The following is a 19,546-nucleotide window of genomic DNA, read 5'->3' on the forward strand; positions in this document are numbered from 1 at the left end:
GAACGCACTCCTCAGCCTACTATGCAAGGCCCGATTTGCCTAATAAGCCAAATTTTCCTGAATTAATATCTTTTCTCTAATTTTTTTCTTATGAAATGATAAAGCTACCCATTTCATTATGTATGAGGTAAATTTTTTTTATTGGAGTTAAAATTAACGCAGATATATGACCGAACCTAACCAACCCTACCTAACCTATCTTTATAGGTTAGGTTAGGTAGCCGAAAATGTTAGGTTAGGTTAGGTAGGTTAGGTTGTCGAAAAACAATTAATTCATGAAAACTTGGCTTATTAGGCAAATCGGGCCTTGCATGGTAGGCTGAGAAGTACGTTCTGGCTACTAGGTACGACATATAGAAATATATATATAAATATATATATATATATATATATATATATATATATATATATATATATATATATATATATATATATATATATATATATATAAATATAACTGAAAACTCACACCCCAGAAGTGACTCGAACCCATACTGCCAGGAGCAACGCAACTGGTATGTACAGGGACGCCTTAATCCGCTTGACCATCACGACCGGACAAAAGGAAGTGATAGCCGAAGCTATTTGAACCACTTCCCCGCCGGCACTCGGATGGTAATCTTGGGCATAGCATTTTATCAAATCACCTCATTCTTTGGGGCACACGTGAGGAACACAAATGCAAACAAGCCTGAATGGTCCCCAGGACTATATACACGTGTGCCCCAAAGAATGAGGTGATTTGATAAAATGCTATGCCCAAGATTACCATCCGAGTGCCGGCGGGGAAGTGGTTCAAATAGCTTCGGCTATCACTTCCTTTTGTCCGGTCGTGATGGTCAAGCGGATTAAGGCGTCCCTGTACATACCAGTTGCGTTGCTCCTGGCAGTATGGGTTCGAGTCACTTCTGGGGTGTGAGTTTTCAGTTGTATATAGTCCTGGGGACCATTCAGGCTTGTTTGCATATATAAATATATATAAATAAATATATATATATATATATATATATATATATATATATATATATATATATATATATATATATATATATATATATATATATATATATATATATATATGTCGTACCTAGTAGCCAGAACACACTTCTCAGCCTACTATGCAAGGCCCGATTTGCCTAATAAGCCAAGTTTTCCTGAATTAATATATTTTCTCAAATTTTTTTCTTATGAAATGATAAAGCTACCCATTTCATTACGTAAAAGGTCAATCTTTTTTTATTGGAGTTAAAATTAACGTAGATATATGACCGAACCTAACCAACCCTACCTAACCTATCTTTATAGGTTAGGTTAGGTTAGGTAGCCGAAAAAGTTAGGTTAGGTTAGGTTAGGTAGGTTAGGTAGTCGAAAAACAATTAATTCATGAAAACTTGGCTTATTAGGCAAATCGTGCCTTGTATAGTAGGCAGAGAAGTGCGTTCTGGCTACTAGGTACGATATATATATATATATATATATATATATATATATATATATATATATATATATATATATATATATATATATATATATATATATATATATATATATATATATATATATACTGTATATAGATAGGAGCATGAAATAAACTCCTGTGAAGGTGTCCAACAAGGTGACCCCTTAGCCCCCCTCCTTTTCTGCCTAGCTATCAAAGAGGTCACTGATAGTCTGACAAGCGAGCTAAACATCTGGTACCTGGATGATGGCACTCTCGCTGGAACCCCGGAAACCATTTTGGAGGATATAAGGAAAATCCAGGAGCAGGAAGCAGCCTTAGGCCTCATTCTCAATGCGTCCAAATGTGAAATAATCTCCCGCAACCCAGACATCACTGGGCAAATACAAAATGCTCTTCCAGAAATTCTCGTTGTCGAGCCACCGGACTGCACTCTCTTGGGTGCCCCCTTGGCCCACGAGAAATCGAGGAGGTCCTGGATGCAAAAATCACTGATCTAAAGAGAATGCTGGACAGGATTGACAAGATTGATGCCCATGATGCTCTCTTTCTCCTCACAAGATGCCTGTCTCTGCCTAAGTTGACCTACTTTCTGAGATGTTCTCCATCCTACAGCAGCCCTAAGTTAAATGTGTATGACGCCCTTCTGAGGTCCATGCAGGTGAAAGTCCTTAACCTGCCATTGGACGACTCTCAGTGGGAGCAAGCAACCCTTCCTGTAAGACTCAGCGGCCTTAGTGTCCGCACAGCCTCCCAAATTGCTCTACCAGCCTTCCTTTCCTCCTCCCACGAACTCGTCGTCATCGTCATCGCACGACCTCGTCATTTTGGGTGAGGTGATATGCGGGTATAAAATGAAAGCTGTTTAAATCATAGCATAAGTAAGAACTCTGTTTAGTGTTTGCAGGTTATAGTTGTGTGTGTGTAAACTAAAATTCTTTGAAAATGTAATAAGTTATTACAAAACGCGTTCAAGTATCGCGTGAGACTAGAAATAAAAATGAATTTTGGAGAATTGATTTTTCAGTTACTATCAACAGTGAAAAGAAACATAAGAAATATTGAGAAAATTCGTGTTAGAATTATTAATCTTACTTTTCCGGTCTTATTTATTAATATATGTCTAAAGGAAAGACTGCTACCAAAGTATACTTATATATAATATATATATATATATATATATATATATATATATATATATATATATATATATATATGTATATATATATATATATATATATATATATATATATATATATATAACTGTGCTTGGGGACCCACCACCCTTAATTACCCCTACTCCAAATTAATCAACAAAAATCTGAAATTACAACCATCACACAGAAATAACCTGCACACGTAAATAACATCACATGAAACATGAAGGTATGACAGGATGTGCAGAATACCCCCGTTGAAAAGCAGAGGTGCAACAGGAACTTCTGAGAGAAGCACACATGTGCAGTATGTGCAGTACCACACCCAGGCTGTGGTACTGCACATACTGCACAAGGATGGATTGATAAATTAATATATGGACTACTGACTTTAAACATAAGTTTATTGATTTTATTAAAAAAATATATCATATATGTTACAAAAATACTTAGGAATTTTTTCTTAGAAATTATATTGTTCTGTAAAGGAAGTAAGATTGATGGGAGTCACCTCTGACTTAATTACATCAAGTTTATTGATTTTATTACAAAAATAAATCATATTTTACATAAATAATATTTTGTTTATATTTATTTTTCTGTAAAGGAAGTAAGATTGATGGGAGTCACCTCTGACTCAATTACATTATCAAAAAATAGTTTATTATCTGCTATCAGACAAATAGTGCGTTATTTTTTTCTGAACCATCATGACTTGCCCTTTTCCAACAGATTCATCTTCCTTCTTGACTATCTTCAAATTATTTCTTTCTTCTTTTCTATTTGATGGCTTCAAAATAATGGACGTCTTCGACCCTTCTAAGATATGATCTTTGGGAACCCTGATGAAGGTACTTGCTTCAGCAGTAAGTAGACACTGATGTGCTGAAAATGTGGAAAACATAACATATATAATAAATATATATTTCTTGCAAAAAACAAAACACCAAAATCACAGAAATTTGGAACCATAGTAGTCTGTAGACAGAGGCCACCAGGCATTACAACAATCGGTAGACAGAGACCAAGAAGGGCAATTGTGGTGCCACAAGAATCCTAGCATAGATTATTTGAGAATCCTAGCATAGATTATTTGAGTTAAAATTGGTTTACTTTTACCAAGGGGCCATTTGGAGGTAGGCCCACCCCAGTACCCACTGTGTGTGTATATTCTTCCAAATAGTGTAGAGGTGCCATAGGCACAATCAGAGCACTGTATAAACATCAGAGGTCCGCGGTTGTTCAACGTCCTCCCAGCGACTAAGAAATATTGACGGAACAACCGTGGACATCTTCAAGAGAAAACTGGACTGTTTTCTAAGAGAAGTTCCAGATCAGCCGAGCTGTGGTGGGTATGTGGTCCTGCGGGCCGCTCTAAGCAACAGCCTGGTGGACAAAACACTCACAATTTGAGCCTTGCCTTGGGCCGGGCTTGGGAAGTAGAAGAACTCCCAGAACCCCATCAAGCAGGTGTAATGTACTCAGGTAACTAGTGCCCAGACACAGAAACTAGACACCTCTAGACACCAAACTAGACACAGACACTAGACAGAGTTCCACATAAGAGGTTGTTCTGGAAACTGGAAAATATTGGAGGAGTGACAGGTACGCTTCTAACATGGATGAAAAATTTTCTGACTGATAGAAAAATGAGGGCTGTGATCAGAGGCAATGTATCGGACTGGAGAAATGTCACAAGTGGAGTACCACAGGGTTCAGTTCTTGCACCAGTGATGTTTATTGTCTACATAAATGATCTACTAGTTGGTATACAGAATTATATGAACATGTTTGCTTATGATGCTAAGATAATAGGAAGGATAAGAAACTTAGATGATTGTCATGCCCTTCAAGAAGACCTGGACAAAATAAGTACTTGGAGCGCCACTTGGCAAATGGAATTTAATGTTAATAAATGCCATGTTATGGAATGTGGAATAGGAGAACATAGACCCCACACAACCTATATATTATGTGAGAAATCTTTAAAGAATTCTGATAAAGAAAGCGATCTAGGGGTGGTTCTAGATAGAAAACTATCACCTGAGGACCACATAAAGAATATTGTGCAAGGAGCCTATGCCACGCTTTCTAACTTCAGAATTGCTTTTAAATACATGGATGGCGATATACTAAAGAAATTGTTCACGACCTTTGTTAGGCCAAAGCTAGAATATGCAGCAGTTGTGTGGTGCCCATATCTTAAGAAGCACATCAACAAACTGGAAAAGGTGCAAAGACATGCTACTAAGTGGCTCCCATAACTGAAGGGCAAGAGCTACGAGGAGAGGTTAGAGGCATTAAATATGCCAAAACTAGAAGACAGAAAAAAGAGGTGATATGATCACTACATACAAAATAGTAACAGGAATTGATAAAATGGATAGGGAAGATTTCTTGAGACCTGGAATGTTAAGAACAAGAGGTCATAGATATAAACTAGCTAAACACAGATGCCGAAGAAATATAAGAAAAATTCACTTTCGCAAACAGAGTGGTAGACGGTTGGAACAAGTTAGGTGGAGGAGGCCAAGACCGTCAGTAGTTTCAAAGCGTTATATGACAAAGAGTGCTGGGAAGACGGGACACCACGAGCGTAGCTCTCATCCTGTAACTACACTTAGGTAATTACCTCTACTGTAAGATAACTAGTGGGAAAATGCAAGTAATGCAATCTAACAAGTGAACAAAACAAATTAAGAGTGCGACACGTGGTAGCAACACTGCCACTATGAAAACACCCACTACTCCATCGACCGGGATAATTTTTTTTAGCAAGAGGAGGAGGAGGAGGAGAATGGCTAAAAATGACCAGACTCTACCACCAACTCGATCAAATGCTAGAGAGGACGCAAACACAGTGGCCTCCTTACCAGAGCCTCAGATATTATCACGAAGTAAGGCATCCAGCACTTTCACTAACACGATAACATCATTTATATTTGCCAACATCCAGGGCATAAAAACACGCAAATCCAACAAAGTTCACTTTATAGATGGTCTCCTTCATGAGGCAAATGCAGTGTTTGCAGCCCTAACAGAAACCCACACAAAGGACTACCATGATGGTGAAATATGGATCTCAGAGTACAATCTTTTCATATGTGATAGGAAACACCGGCTTCAGGGTGGGGTCAGCCTCTACATCAAAGACACACTCATCTGTACTGAGCTGCTAAACACCTCAAATGATATGGTGGAAGTGCTGATAATCAAAATAGAGATCCTAAATGTACTTATTGTCCTTGTATATAAGTCACCGGAGGCAAACCCTCAGCAGTTTAAAGACCAACTAATGAAAATAGAACACTGCTTGGAAAACCTCACAAATCCAGCTCCGAACATCATCCTGCTTGGGGACTTCAACCTACGGCACCTGAAATGGAAGCACCTGGCTAATACAGTAATATCAGAAAGAATACCAGGAAGTAGCCTAAATGAACAGGCACATGCAAATGACCTGCTACGGATGTGCGACAGGTTTGCCTTAAACAAGCAAATAGTAGAAGCAACTAGGAAGGAGAACACGCTGGACCTCATTTTCACTAATAATGATGAATTAATCAGAAACATAATGATTACAAATACCTGTTACTCAGATCACAACTTAATTGAAGTTATGACAACCATGGGAAATAGACCTTCAAAACCAGTCCAGATTCCTGGTGGAGGAGATTTCAGCAAATTCAACTTCAATAATAAACAGATAAACTGGGAGCAAATAAACAAGGACTGCACAGAAATAAACTGGGAAGAACAGCTAGAAAATGCATATCTGAACCAGTGCCTGGAAAAAATAAGCTCAGTAGCACTAAAAATATGTTTAAACCGCATACCCCTAAGAAAAAAGAGGAAGAGATGCAGATTGGAACGAGAACGTCGTTCCCTATATAGGCAAAGAAAGCGAATCGCGGAACAACTTGAGAGTCGCACCCTATCTCAAGAACGGCGAAGAAGGTTATGTAGAGAAATAGAAACAATTGAACTCAAGCTACAAGAATCATACAAAACCCAGGAGAGGCAAAGAGAGCAAAAGACCATCAGTGAAATAGAGAGGAATCCGAAATATTTTTTCTCCTATGCAAAATCAAGATCAAAAACCACATCTAGTATCGGGCCCCTGCGAAAGGGAGATGGAACTTTCACCGATGACAACAAAGAAATGAGCGAGCTACTGAGGAAGCAATACGACTGTTTTCTGCGAGTCATTAAACGCACTAAAGATTTCTAACCAAAATGAGTTTTTCATGTATATGATACCAACATCAAATCATATATCAGACGTCACCCTATCCCCACTGGATTTTGAAGAAGCCATAAACAGTATGCCTATGCACTCTGCACCAGGCCCGGATTCTTGGAACTCCATATTCATCAAGAACTGTAAAAAACCACTATCACAGGCCCTCCACATTATGTGGAGACAAAGCCTAGATACTGGCGTTATCCCTGATATACTAAAAACAGCAGAGATAGCACCAATTCATAAAGGAGGAAATAAGGCAGAGGCAAAAAATTAGACCGATAGCACTAACATCGCACATCATAAAAAATTTTGAGAGTGCTAAGAAGTAAGATCACAAAATACATGGAATCACAGCATCTGCATAACCCCGGACAACATGGTTTCAGAACAGGGCGCTCTTGCCTGTCGCAGTTGCTGGACCACTATGATATGGCATTAGATGCTATGGAAGACAAACAAAATGCTGATGTAATTTACAAAGATTTCGCAAAAGCTTTTGATAAATGACCATGGTGTTATTGCACATAAAATGCGTTCAAAAGGAATTACCGGAAAAATAGGTAGATGTATCTACAATTTCATGACTAACAGAACACAATGTGTAATAGTCAACAAAATAAAATCCAGCCCATCAACCGTGAAGAGCTCAGTCCCCCAGGGTACTGTGCTTGCTCCAGTACTTTTTCTCATCCTCATATCGGACATAGACAAGAACACAACCTATAGCACTGTATCATCCTTTGCAGATGACACTAGGATCTTCATGAGAGTAGGCAACATAGAGGACACAGCAAACCTCCAATCAGATGTAGATCAGGTCTTTCTATGGGCTACAGAAAATAATATGGTGTTTAACGAAGATTAGTTCCAGCTCATGCGCTATGGACAAAATGAAAATATAAAAACAGCAACCACGTAAAAAACTCGGGCAAATCATAACATAGAACGAAAAGGCAATGTCAAGGATCTGGGTGTACTCATGTCTGAAGACTTTACCTTTAAAGAACATAATAAAGTAGCCGTCACAACTGCAAGAAAAATGACAGGTTGGATAACAAGAACTTTTCACACTAGAGATCCTATACCGATGATGATACTTTTCAAAATGCTTGTGCTCTCTAGAGTGGAGTACTGCTGCACAATGACAGCCCCTTTTAAAGATGGAGAAATTGCTGACCTGAAGAGCGTGCAGAGAATCTTTACTGCTAGAATCCACTCAGTAAACCATCAGTAAAAATTATTACTCAGTAAAAAAAGTAACACATCTAAACTATTGGGACCGACTAAAGAGCCTAAATCTGTACTCCCTTGAGCGCAGGCGGGAGAGATACATAATAATTTACACGTGGAAAATATTAGAGGGGCTGGTCCCAAACCTGCACACAGAAATAACATCACATAAGACCAGAAAACATGGCAGGATGTGCAGAATACCCCCATTGAAAAGCAGAAGTGCAACAGGTACTCTGAGAGAGAACTCTATCAACATCAGAGGCCTGAGACTGTTCAACACGCTTCCGCTACACATAAGGGGCATAACTGGCAAACCCCTCAGAGTGTTCAAGAGAACTGGATAAGCACCTCCAAAGGATACCTGATCAACCAGGCTGTGACTCATACATCAGGCTGCGAGCAGCCGCATCCAACAGCCTGGTTGATCAGTCCAGCAACCAGGAGGCCTGGTCGACGACCGAGCCGCGGGGACGCTAAGCCCCGGAGCACCTCAAGGTACTTGCCCTACCATCTACATGATTTGATGCTCTGCAAATACAGCACACATCAATTCATTGCACACTTATATAATAATTATTTGAGAATATATAACAAGTACTATATATTTAAATTTTTTTTTATATATTTGTAGCTATACAATATTTGTATCCCTGGTTTCCATACAGTATATTCTAAACAAAATATATATTAACAAAACACATCACAACAAATAGTTGACAGCTGGTAGACTGCCAAATAACAAAAAGAGCTTTGAATATATGATCAGATATTCTTGAGATGGGACAGGAACCAAAGACTCGCCAGGTCCAAAAAGCACACTTGAAGCCTCCCCAAAACCTCCATTCATTCATTCACAAACTTCTCCCAAGACCATCATGAATTAATGAATGAATGCATGATGGTCTTTCCCCCAAGACCAAATGATCCAAGGTATGATCCAAATATTGAAATATATTCCCCAAAGATCAAAATATCCAAGATATGATCAAAATATTCAATCAAAACTAGTGACATCAAATCAGCTTAGAGAGTGGGTATCAAATCAACAGGAGGGTATAAATAACAGGAGAATTTGAGTTAAACTAGATAGCTGCTTCCGCATGTCAGACCTTTTCAAATCTGCAGTCTCTAGTAAATCAAATGTTTATGTGAATAAATGTCTGACCAGGTTCAGACAAAATCTCTTATTTAAACTGCGGGGTTTCTGGAAAAATTCCCCTGTAATTAAACATTGTTTTGTGGGAGACAATACAATTATAGCTAGGGGGACTGACACTGGAAAAACCTATTTTATAACAACTGAAGCTCACCTCAATTCTCCTGAATGACTGTGGGATAGCTGCTGAATAACCAGAGTTCAAATTATAACCTCATTTAACTACCAATGTGTACTTTAGCTCTGCCTTTCCTTCCAAAAGGTTTTAACTTAAAAAAAAATGGGTCTTCTTTATTATTGTCTCTTTTTTTTTCTTTTTTTACTTCCTTGTTCCACAGTACACTGGCTTTGCCTGTGTCCTCTAGTATAAACTTTATCATCCAGTGTACCTGAGTGTATCTCAATTTAATCTACCACATTTTGTTTTAGTGTTTTAGTGTAACTTTAATATTAAACTATAGTGTACTTATTATATTATAGTAAGTAAGCTATTCATTTTATAGATGTCATAATTGCTTTTTGACTTTTATTGGTCATCCATTGTTATTAATTATTCTAGTTCATTTTTACTTGAAGTTCCAATAAATTTTCATTACTTAAATTACCATTAAGTTTATATTACTTTACAATTTTTAAATCTTTAAAATTTATAACTAAAACTGGACAAACTGGAGGAATGGCCCAAGAATATATACACCAGTTGATTGACAGTTGAAACACGGGACCATAGAGCCAATCCTCAACCCCTGCAAACACAACTAGGTGAGTACAAGTTTTGCTTAGAAATCGAAGAATGAGTTTTGATTACCTGTCACAGTTGTATCTTGAGAAAGTCGGTGTTTCTTCATTTTTTTCAAGGACTTATCCTCTTGCTCTACATTCTTGTCTTTCGCTTTCCTGATCTTCCTATTTTGATTTTCCTGAATGTGAACTGAAAATAAGGAAAACCTGAATAAAATATATATCCTCATTAAACAAAAATTGTGTTTCTCTACAGCTGCAGCTACAGATAACACACAGCCACTCTACTTGAATTAATGCACATGCTACACACACAAACACAATACTTCAAATCTACAAAAGTGACAGCAGAGAAGACCCACTCAATTATAGACCTGTATCATTGACAAGTGTAATAGTCAAAATATTGGAAAAAATAACAAAAACTAAATGGGTAGAACACTGGGGGAGAAATGATATAACATCAGACAGACAGTATGGTTTTTGAACTAGAAGATCCGGTGTATCGAATTTACTCAGTTTCTATGATCGAACAACAGAGATTTTACAGGAAAGAGATGGTTGGGTTGACTGCATCTATCTGGACCTAAAAAATGCTTTTGATAGAGTTCCACATAAAGAGGTTGTTCCGGAAACTGGAAAATATTGGAGGGGTGACAGGTAAGCTTCTAACATGGATGAAAACTTTTCTGACTTATAGGAAAATGAGGGCAGTAATCAGAGGCAATGTATCAGACTGGAGAAATGTTACAAGTGGAGTACCACAGGGCTCAGATCTTGCACCGAAGATGTTCATTGTCTACATAAACAATCTACCAGATGAAATACAGAATTATATGAACATGTTTGCTGATGATGCTAAGATAATAGGAAGAACAAGAAACTTAGATGATTGGCATGCCCTTCAAGATGACCTGGAGAAAATAAGTGTATGGAGCACCACTTGGCAAATGGAATTTAATGTGAATAAATGTCATGTTATGGAATGTGGAATAGGAGAACATAGACCCCACACAACCTATAAATTATGTGAGAAATCCTTAAAAAATTCTGATAAAAAAAAGAGATCTAGGGATGGTTCTAGATAGAAAAGTATCACCTGAGGACCACATAAAGAATGTTGTGCGAGGAGCCTATGCTACACTTTCTAACTTCAGAATTGCTTTTAAATACATGGATGGTAAAATACTAAAGGAATTGTTCTATATAAATGTACAAAAAAATATTTCTTAATGTTAATCCGGATCTGAAATTCTTCCTGGCCATGTAATAGAACCCCAATAAATCAATATATGAAAATATATTTAAAAATTCTTTGATAAACGGATGAGACTTTGTTGGGTAAAGAAGGCATGAACTTCAGGTTGGATTTTATATATATATATATATATATATATATATATATATATATATATATATATATATATATATATATATATATATTCATATACATATATGTATATATATATATATATATATATATATATATATATATATATATATATATATATATATACATATATACATATATATATATACATATATACATATATATATATACAATATACATATATATATATATATATATATATATATATATATATATATAAATATATATATATATATATATATATATATATATATATATATATATATATATATATATATATATATATATTATTATATATGACCGAAAAAGTAAGATTAATAATTCTAACACGAATTTTCTCAATCTTTCGTACATTACGCTTCACTGTTGGAGGTAAATCAAAAATCACTTCTCCAAAATTCATTTTTATTTCTAGTCTGACGCGACACGGGCGCGTTTCGTAAAACTTATTACATTTTCAAAGACTTCACAAATACACAACTGATTAGAACATTGGGGAATATAAACCTGGATATGCGTATGGAAATGTCAAGACGCACAAGCCTGGAAACCCACTTCGGCCAATCATTAGCCAGATACCCACACCCACGTACAGACTGGCAAAGCGACTCAACGGCCTGCTGACTCCTTATGTTCCTTGCGCCTTCAGCCTGAAGTCTCCAAAGGAATTTGTGGACTTACTGCGGGGCACACGGGCCACAGGGAAAAGAGCCTCGTTGGGCGTAGAATCGCTGTTTACCAACGTACCTGTGGACGAGACAATCGGAATGATAGCCGACAGAGTGTATCGTGATCCAGCCTGTACTCCTCTTGACATGCCAGAAAGTATTCTGAGGAAACTACTCCAAGCTTGTACTAAAGAGGCACCCTTCTTGAGCCCGGATGGGCACATGTATAAGCAAGTAGATGGGGTCGCCATGGGTTCTCCCCTAGGTGTCCTGTTTGCAAACTTCTACATGGGTACCATCGAGCAAAAAGTCTTAGTCGACATGAACTTGAAACCGGCCATATACTGCAGGTATGTTGACGACATTTTTACACAGGTACCTGATGTCAGACATCTGCAGAAGTTGAAGGAGGCATTTGAGCAGAGTTCCGTGCTGCGTTTCACTTACGAGACGGAAAAGGATGGGAAGCTGCCTTTTCTAGATGTAACAGTCATGGAAAAGGGCGGAGGTTTCCACACTGCAGTCTACACTAAGGAAACAAACATAGGAATGTGCCTAAATGCCAACAGCGACTGCCCTGACAGGTACAAGAGGAGTGTTGTTAACGCATACGTCGACCGTGCTCTCAGCCACAGCTCAGAATGGAAGCAAGTCGACGAAGAACTCTGTAGGGTAAGGCAGGTCCTAGTCAATAACGGCTTCTCCAATGGTTTCATCGAAGACATCATAAGAAGGAAAGTGAAAAGCCATGCAACCTCTGAAGAGACAACTAACACAACACCTTTACCCCCTATTAGACTATTTTACAGGAACTTCTTTTCCACAGCTCATAAAACGGAGGAAAGGGTCCTGAAAGATATTGTTAATAGAAACGTTATCCCTACAGACAAAAATCAGAGGATACAACTGACGATTTACTATAAAACCAGAAAAACGGCCAGCCTACTCATGAGAAACTCTCCAGACACAAAACAGAACGCTTTAAAAGAGACTAATGTCGTCTATGCCTTCAAATGCCCACTTGGGGACTGTAAGCTCCAAAAAACCCAGTATATAGGCAAGACAACAACATCTCTTTCTAGGCGTTTAACGATGCATAAGCAACAGGGCTCCATTAAGGAACATATAATCTCTTCCCATAACCAAACCATCGCCAGAGAAATCCTAGTAAACAACACAGAAATCATCGATAGATACAGCGATAGCAGGCGGCTTGACGTTTGCGAGGCACTACACATCAAGAAGTCAACACCAGCAATCAACAGCCAATTATTGCACAACTATATTCTACCCACCTCAAGACTCCGCTCCAATATAGAAGCATCAAGAAATATGGACCAATAGGCTTTCTACAAACACTTCTATTCAATACCCATTGTTTCTGTTCTGTCTTGTGTTGATACTTTTAATACCCTATTAATATCCCCTCCTGTTCTGTCTTGTGTTAATGCCACATCACCCTTCCCACCTCACTCAAATGTAGATATAAAATCAGAGATACGTTCTAATCAGTTGTGTATTTGTGAAGTCTTTGAAAATGTAATAAGTTTTACGAAACGCGCCCGTGTCGCGTCAGACTAGAAATAAAAATGAATTTTGGAGAAGTGATTTTTGATTTACCTCCAACAGTGAAGCGTAATGTACGAAAGATTGAGAAAATTCGTGTTAGAATTATTAATCTTACTTTTTTGGTCATATTTAATAATATATGTCTACAGGAAAGACTGCTACCAAAATATACTAATATATATATATATATATATATATATATATATATATATATATATATATATATATATATATATATATATGTCGTACCTAGTAGCCAGAACGCACTTCTCAGCCTACTATGCAAAGCCCGATTTGCCTAATAAGCCAAGTTTTCATGAATTAATGTTTTTTCGACTACCTAACCTACCTAACCTAACCTAACCTAACTTTTTCGGCTACCTAACCGAACCTAACCTATAAAGATAGGTTAGGTTAGGTTAGGTAGGGTTGGTTAGGTTCAGTCATATATCTACGTTAATTTTAACTCCAATAAAAAAAAATTGACCTCATACATAATGAAATGGGTAGCTTTATCATTTCATAAGAAAAAAATTAGAGAAAATATATTAATTCAGGAAAACTTGGCTTATTAGGCAAATCGGGCCTTGCATAGTAGTCTGAGAAGTGCGTTCTGGCTACTAGGTACGACATATATATATATATATATATATGTCATACCTAGTAGCCAGAACTCACTTCTCAGCCTACTATGCATGGCCCAATTTGCCTAATAAGCCAAGTTTTCCTGAATTAATATATTTTCTCTAATTTTTTTCTTATGAAATGATAAAGCTACCCATTTCATTATGTATGAGGTCAATTGTTTTTTATTGGAGATAAAATTAGAGTAGATATATGACCGAACCTAACCAACCCTACCTAACCTAACCTAACCTATCTTTATAGGTTAAGTTAGGTTAGGTAGCCGAAAAAGTTAGGTTAGGTTAGGTTAGGTAGGTTAGGTAGTCGAAAAACAATTAATTCATGAAAACTTGGCTTATTAGGCAAATCGGGCCTTGCATAGTAGGCTGAGTAGTGAGTTCTGGCTACTAGGTACGACATATATATATATATATATATATATATATATATATATATATATATATATATATATATATATATATATATATATATATATATATATATATATATATAAACAAACGAACCCAGTCCATGGAACTCACTCCCTATTGAATTTAAAAGCTGTCCAACTTTTGCGTCATTCATAAACAATACAAAAAAGTACCTAATTTCATCTTCATAGTTTTTTACATTTTGCTTTAAAATTGCACTGTATCTATTGCTACCCAATCTCCAAATTTTTATGTACCCGATCCGAACATCTTTACCATTGTTATCATTGCTGTCTTCTTATATGTGCTGTCAATCTGCTGTATGGTGTCTATTAATCTTGTTTAAATTACCAATCAAGCAGTCAGTATAATCAATCAGAGCTTTAATATACCAATGGGCTTTAATATACCTACTATTCTCTCTCATCTCATTTTTTTTCTTGCAATGCCTTTGTTATTTTATTAATTCTGCTAGAATTTACCTAATTAAAATTATCTATTAGATAAAGGACCTGCCTGAAACGCTGCGCATACTAGTGGCTTTACAAAATTGTAAATACTATGCTATGTATTCTCACAAACCCAATGTACCTTTTTGTATATAAATAAATAAATAAATAAATGATATATATATATATATATATATATATATATATATATATATATATATATATATGTTGTACCTAGTAGCCAGAACAGCATACTCGGCCTACTATGCAAGGCCCGATTTGCCTAATAAGCCAAGTTTTCCTGAATTTATGTATTTTTCTCATTTTTTTCTTATGAAATGATAAATCATTCCATTTCATTATTTATAAGTTAATTTTTTTAAATTTGAGTTAAAACTAATGTAGATATATGACCGAACCTAACCAACCTTACCTAACCTATCTAAACGTAACCTATACTCACACAACTAAGTCAATAATTTATGTTCCTAATATATTATAATAATAATAATGCAAATAAACTAATTGGAAACAATTTATTGAAAATAAAGTAAATCAATCGGCCTATTAGGCAAACCGGGGATTGCATAGTAGGGCAAGAAGTGAGTTCTGGCTACTAGGTACGACATATATATATGTGTATGTATATATATATATATATATATATATATATATATATATATATATATATATATATATATATATATATATATATATACATATATATATATATATATATATATATATATATATATATATATATATATATATATATATATATATATATATATATATAAAAGATTTCTTACATTCTTGAACAGACACTAGCATGCATAGCTTTTTGGGCAAGTCCTTAATCCTAATTTTAACACTCACATTCCCAGTAAGCAGCCCATATCAGCTGTCTAACTCCCAAGTACCTATTTACTGTTAGGTGAATAAGTGCATCAGGGCAAAAGAAACTGCCCATTTGTTTCAGCATCTAATAAAAATAGAACCTTGACCCTTAGGATTACAAACCCAGAGCACTGTCCACTGAGCTGTCAGGCTCTGATGTTAATTTTAATATTACTGTGAACTGGAATACATGAAATAAACTATATCAGCAGTCAAGTATAATACAACTAACAATTGAATTAATAGTGGTCCAGAACGGACCGAAACGTCTTTGTATTTTCATCTTTTTGTATGTGGTTAGGACAACATTCTTCAGCAACATTATTGTGACTCATCAGCTGTATAAAATACAACTACTTTATACAACAAATCAGTAATGTAATTGTGGAACCTAAAAACTTGTCTAAAATATATACAAGTTTTGCTTTGAATTTGAAAAACGAAGAATGAGTTTTGATTACCTTTAATAGTTGAATCTTCAGACAGTCTTCGTTTTTTCTTCATTTTCTTTAACTTAAGCTCTTGCTCCCCATTCTTTTCTTTTGCCTCACTGATGTTGATATCTTCTTGGGCATCTATATTATTTGTTGGTATCTTGTTGACACTTGATCCATTGTCCTGCATGTATGCTGAAAATTAAGAAACATGCGTAAATTTAATATGGTATCATCATTACAAAATATGTCCTCCAAAAAACTTTAATTGAAAGAAACACTGAAATGTGAAATTTGGCAGCAATGAGGAACTATGTCATTATGGGAATTTTGGTACCCATATGTAAAGGAAGTCTCATTATCTGATGATATAGACCTGATGCAAAGTAAAGTGTGTCAAAATTATTTGCACACCCTCCTCCACTATGTGATGGAGTGCAAAAAGATATGTGAATTCGGATAATTCTATAACAAATGTTCAAGATATGAGGAAATATTTAATTCAAAATGATCTGCTGCCAGAAATCTTGGTCAAATATCACCAGTTTGCTAACTGTATGTAGTAACTAAGTGATTGTAACCTATCCACTGCTGTCCACTGGATGGAGGCAGTGTGCAAGATAAACATATCAATTGTGACACTAGCTCTCCACACATGTCAGTTGCTTAATTTAAAATCTGTACTCAAGGTCGGTCTCGAGCCCCTTGTCAATGTGGTGATGTGCATGGAATTATGTAATTAGGTCATCAAGATTGAAACTTGCTTAGCTAAAATGAATTGCTTGGTTCAGTCCCGGAGCCAATTCATTATGTGCCTCTGCAACCATTTCCACTACCGCTAACAACATGGATATGGGATGCATAATATATGAACTAAACTACTGTACTATGTAAATGCTTTTCATTATTGCCAACACAAAGGAACATGCAGGTTTTATGATTTTCATTGTTAGCTTATGCAAAATAATAATAATAATAATTACCAAGATAAAACAATTCGGTGAGATTATTAACATTTTTGCTTGACAGACCACTTTCTGGTAGCATGCCCTTTGTGGTATTTCTATTGCCGACCTTAAAATAGATGACAGCAACTTGATAACCACCACCTTGTAGCTTAGAGACCTGCAATACAACAAAATAGTTACAAATATAACTAAAATATTTTTAGAGTTAATTTGAACACAGTGTTCAAGAGATATGGCTTCAATTATAAAAAAAAAAGAGATTAACTTTATGATTACAGAATATAAGATGGGATAACCATAAGCTTCTGAAACAAACAGCATCCCTCCCTCATACAGCATTGGGTACATCTGCAAAAGTGCAGAAGTACCGAAGTAGCTTAAGATGTACTTTTCTTACCTAGTTTAAGAGACCTACTGATAGTTATATCATTAAAGTATAATTACATAACTAATGGAAATTAAAAAAATATAAAATAACACAAAACTACTTATATAATGCAATTACTTTATTATTAACATCAATAAGTACAGCATCCACCAAAATTGAAAATGTTAATACTAATTAATTATCAAATGGCTTAAAATCTGTTTATTTGTGGGAAAATTTAAAACCTAACAGAATGGATATTAATATAATATGATACAATTCTAATTGAAGAAATAACAGAATGCATGAAATACTTACAGATTTTTTCATGGCTTTAAATGATCTGCAAAGGTTTTGATGCTTAGCAGCTCTTCGACCCATTTCCTTATATTTCTCCTCCCGCTCTACATCACCCTTACGCTTTTCATCTATAAAGCTGTGTCCACAGATGCAGAAATGTCGACGAACACTAATGACATTACTGCAGATGGGACAACACCGCTGGAAAGGTTTCTTCTGGCCTGTAAATAAAGATAATCTGGGCAATCATAAAAAAGAGTAAAATGTTTAAAATGTAATACAGTGGTACAAAAAACACAGTAGCAGCATAATGAAAGACCACAAAGCAGTACAGTGCTACAGAAGACTGAGCGGAGAATTGTGATTGTATTATTGAGAACCTGTACAGCACCAGATTTTATTAATTACACAAGTAAACCAAATTTAATATGTTTAAATAAGAGAAGAATAATCTGGAATTTTCAATGTAAATCAAAATTGCAATTTGTGAACTGCAAATAATTGAATTGGGACTCAAATACTTATTTGACTAAGTTTTTTGATCTTCCAATGATATTAAATTAATATTCAACTTAACTAACATTTTGTGGTTGTTAATAAAGTTTGAAATAGATATGCAATTCTAACAGACAAAATTGACAAAACAAAATTAAGATTTTATACTCTATATCTAATGATAATATGAACTTACACCCAAATAAAATTAATAACATACAAAAATAAAATTTAAAGTATATATTACAAACAAATCACAATTATAATGTACCTTACTTGAATTATTGGAAGCAATTGCTGTAATGTTCTCTCAGATAGAATTGTTGACAGTGTTGTAATGTTGCAATTGATAATGTTGTCTGATTTAAATTTTACCTAAAAAAAAAAAAATTATTAACAGATATACAATAGCATCAGTTTGATTAATTATAAAAAAACAAAAATGCATATTTTTCATATATATTTTTTCATGCATATTTTTCTACCTTGCATATAAATGCAAGGTAGAATGCATATATGCACCACTAAGATGGTGGTGCATGTATTTTATAACACATTTGAACAATGAAACTCTACAGATGATACAGAAGACACAAGTAAATTGGCACTGTAGGAGACATTGAAAAAACAGAAATAACATGATTTTAACAGTGATAAGTTACAGGTGCTGAAGTATGGTAGAAACGAGGAAATTAAATGAAACAAGGAACACAGGACACAATCAGACCTACTCTATGAAGGAAAAAACATGCAAGAGATCTGAGAATTACGACGTCTAACGACCTCACACTTTGTGAACATAACCGAGCAAATATAGTGGCGGCCAGAAAAATAATGGAATGGTTTATGAGAATGTTAAAATTCAAAGACCCCACCCACAGTAATGCTAATACTATTCAAATAACTGGTGCTGTCCCATCTTGAGTATTGCTCGGTACTGACTCCCCCTTTCTGAACAGGAG

At 35.6% G+C, this 19,546-nt stretch overlaps 1 protein-coding gene across 1 annotated transcript in view; it reads right to left on the reverse strand.

Moving 5' to 3' along the window:
• Positions 1-3,240: 3,240 nt before the first annotated feature.
• LOC123750129 (uncharacterized) overlaps positions 3,241-19,546 on the reverse strand; it is a 175,886-nt gene continuing 159,580 nt past the window's right edge. The window contains exons 2-7 of the mRNA XM_069337469.1: positions 18,856-18,959; positions 18,108-18,327; positions 17,438-17,579; positions 16,482-16,649; positions 10,060-10,182; positions 3,241-3,501 (exon numbers count right to left, since the gene is read on the reverse strand). Coding sequence (XP_069193570.1) covers positions 3,281-3,501; positions 10,060-10,182; positions 16,482-16,649; positions 17,438-17,579; positions 18,108-18,327; positions 18,856-18,959 — 978 coding nt within the window. The 3' untranslated portion in view covers positions 3,241-3,280. The remainder of the gene's footprint in view (positions 3,502-10,059; positions 10,183-16,481; positions 16,650-17,437; positions 17,580-18,107; positions 18,328-18,855; positions 18,960-19,546) is intronic.

The sequence above is a fragment of the Procambarus clarkii genome, chromosome 38 (genome assembly GCF_040958095.1).
Source record: "Procambarus clarkii isolate CNS0578487 chromosome 38, FALCON_Pclarkii_2.0, whole genome shotgun sequence".
Lineage (NCBI taxonomy): Eukaryota > Metazoa > Arthropoda > Malacostraca > Decapoda > Cambaridae > Procambarus > Procambarus clarkii.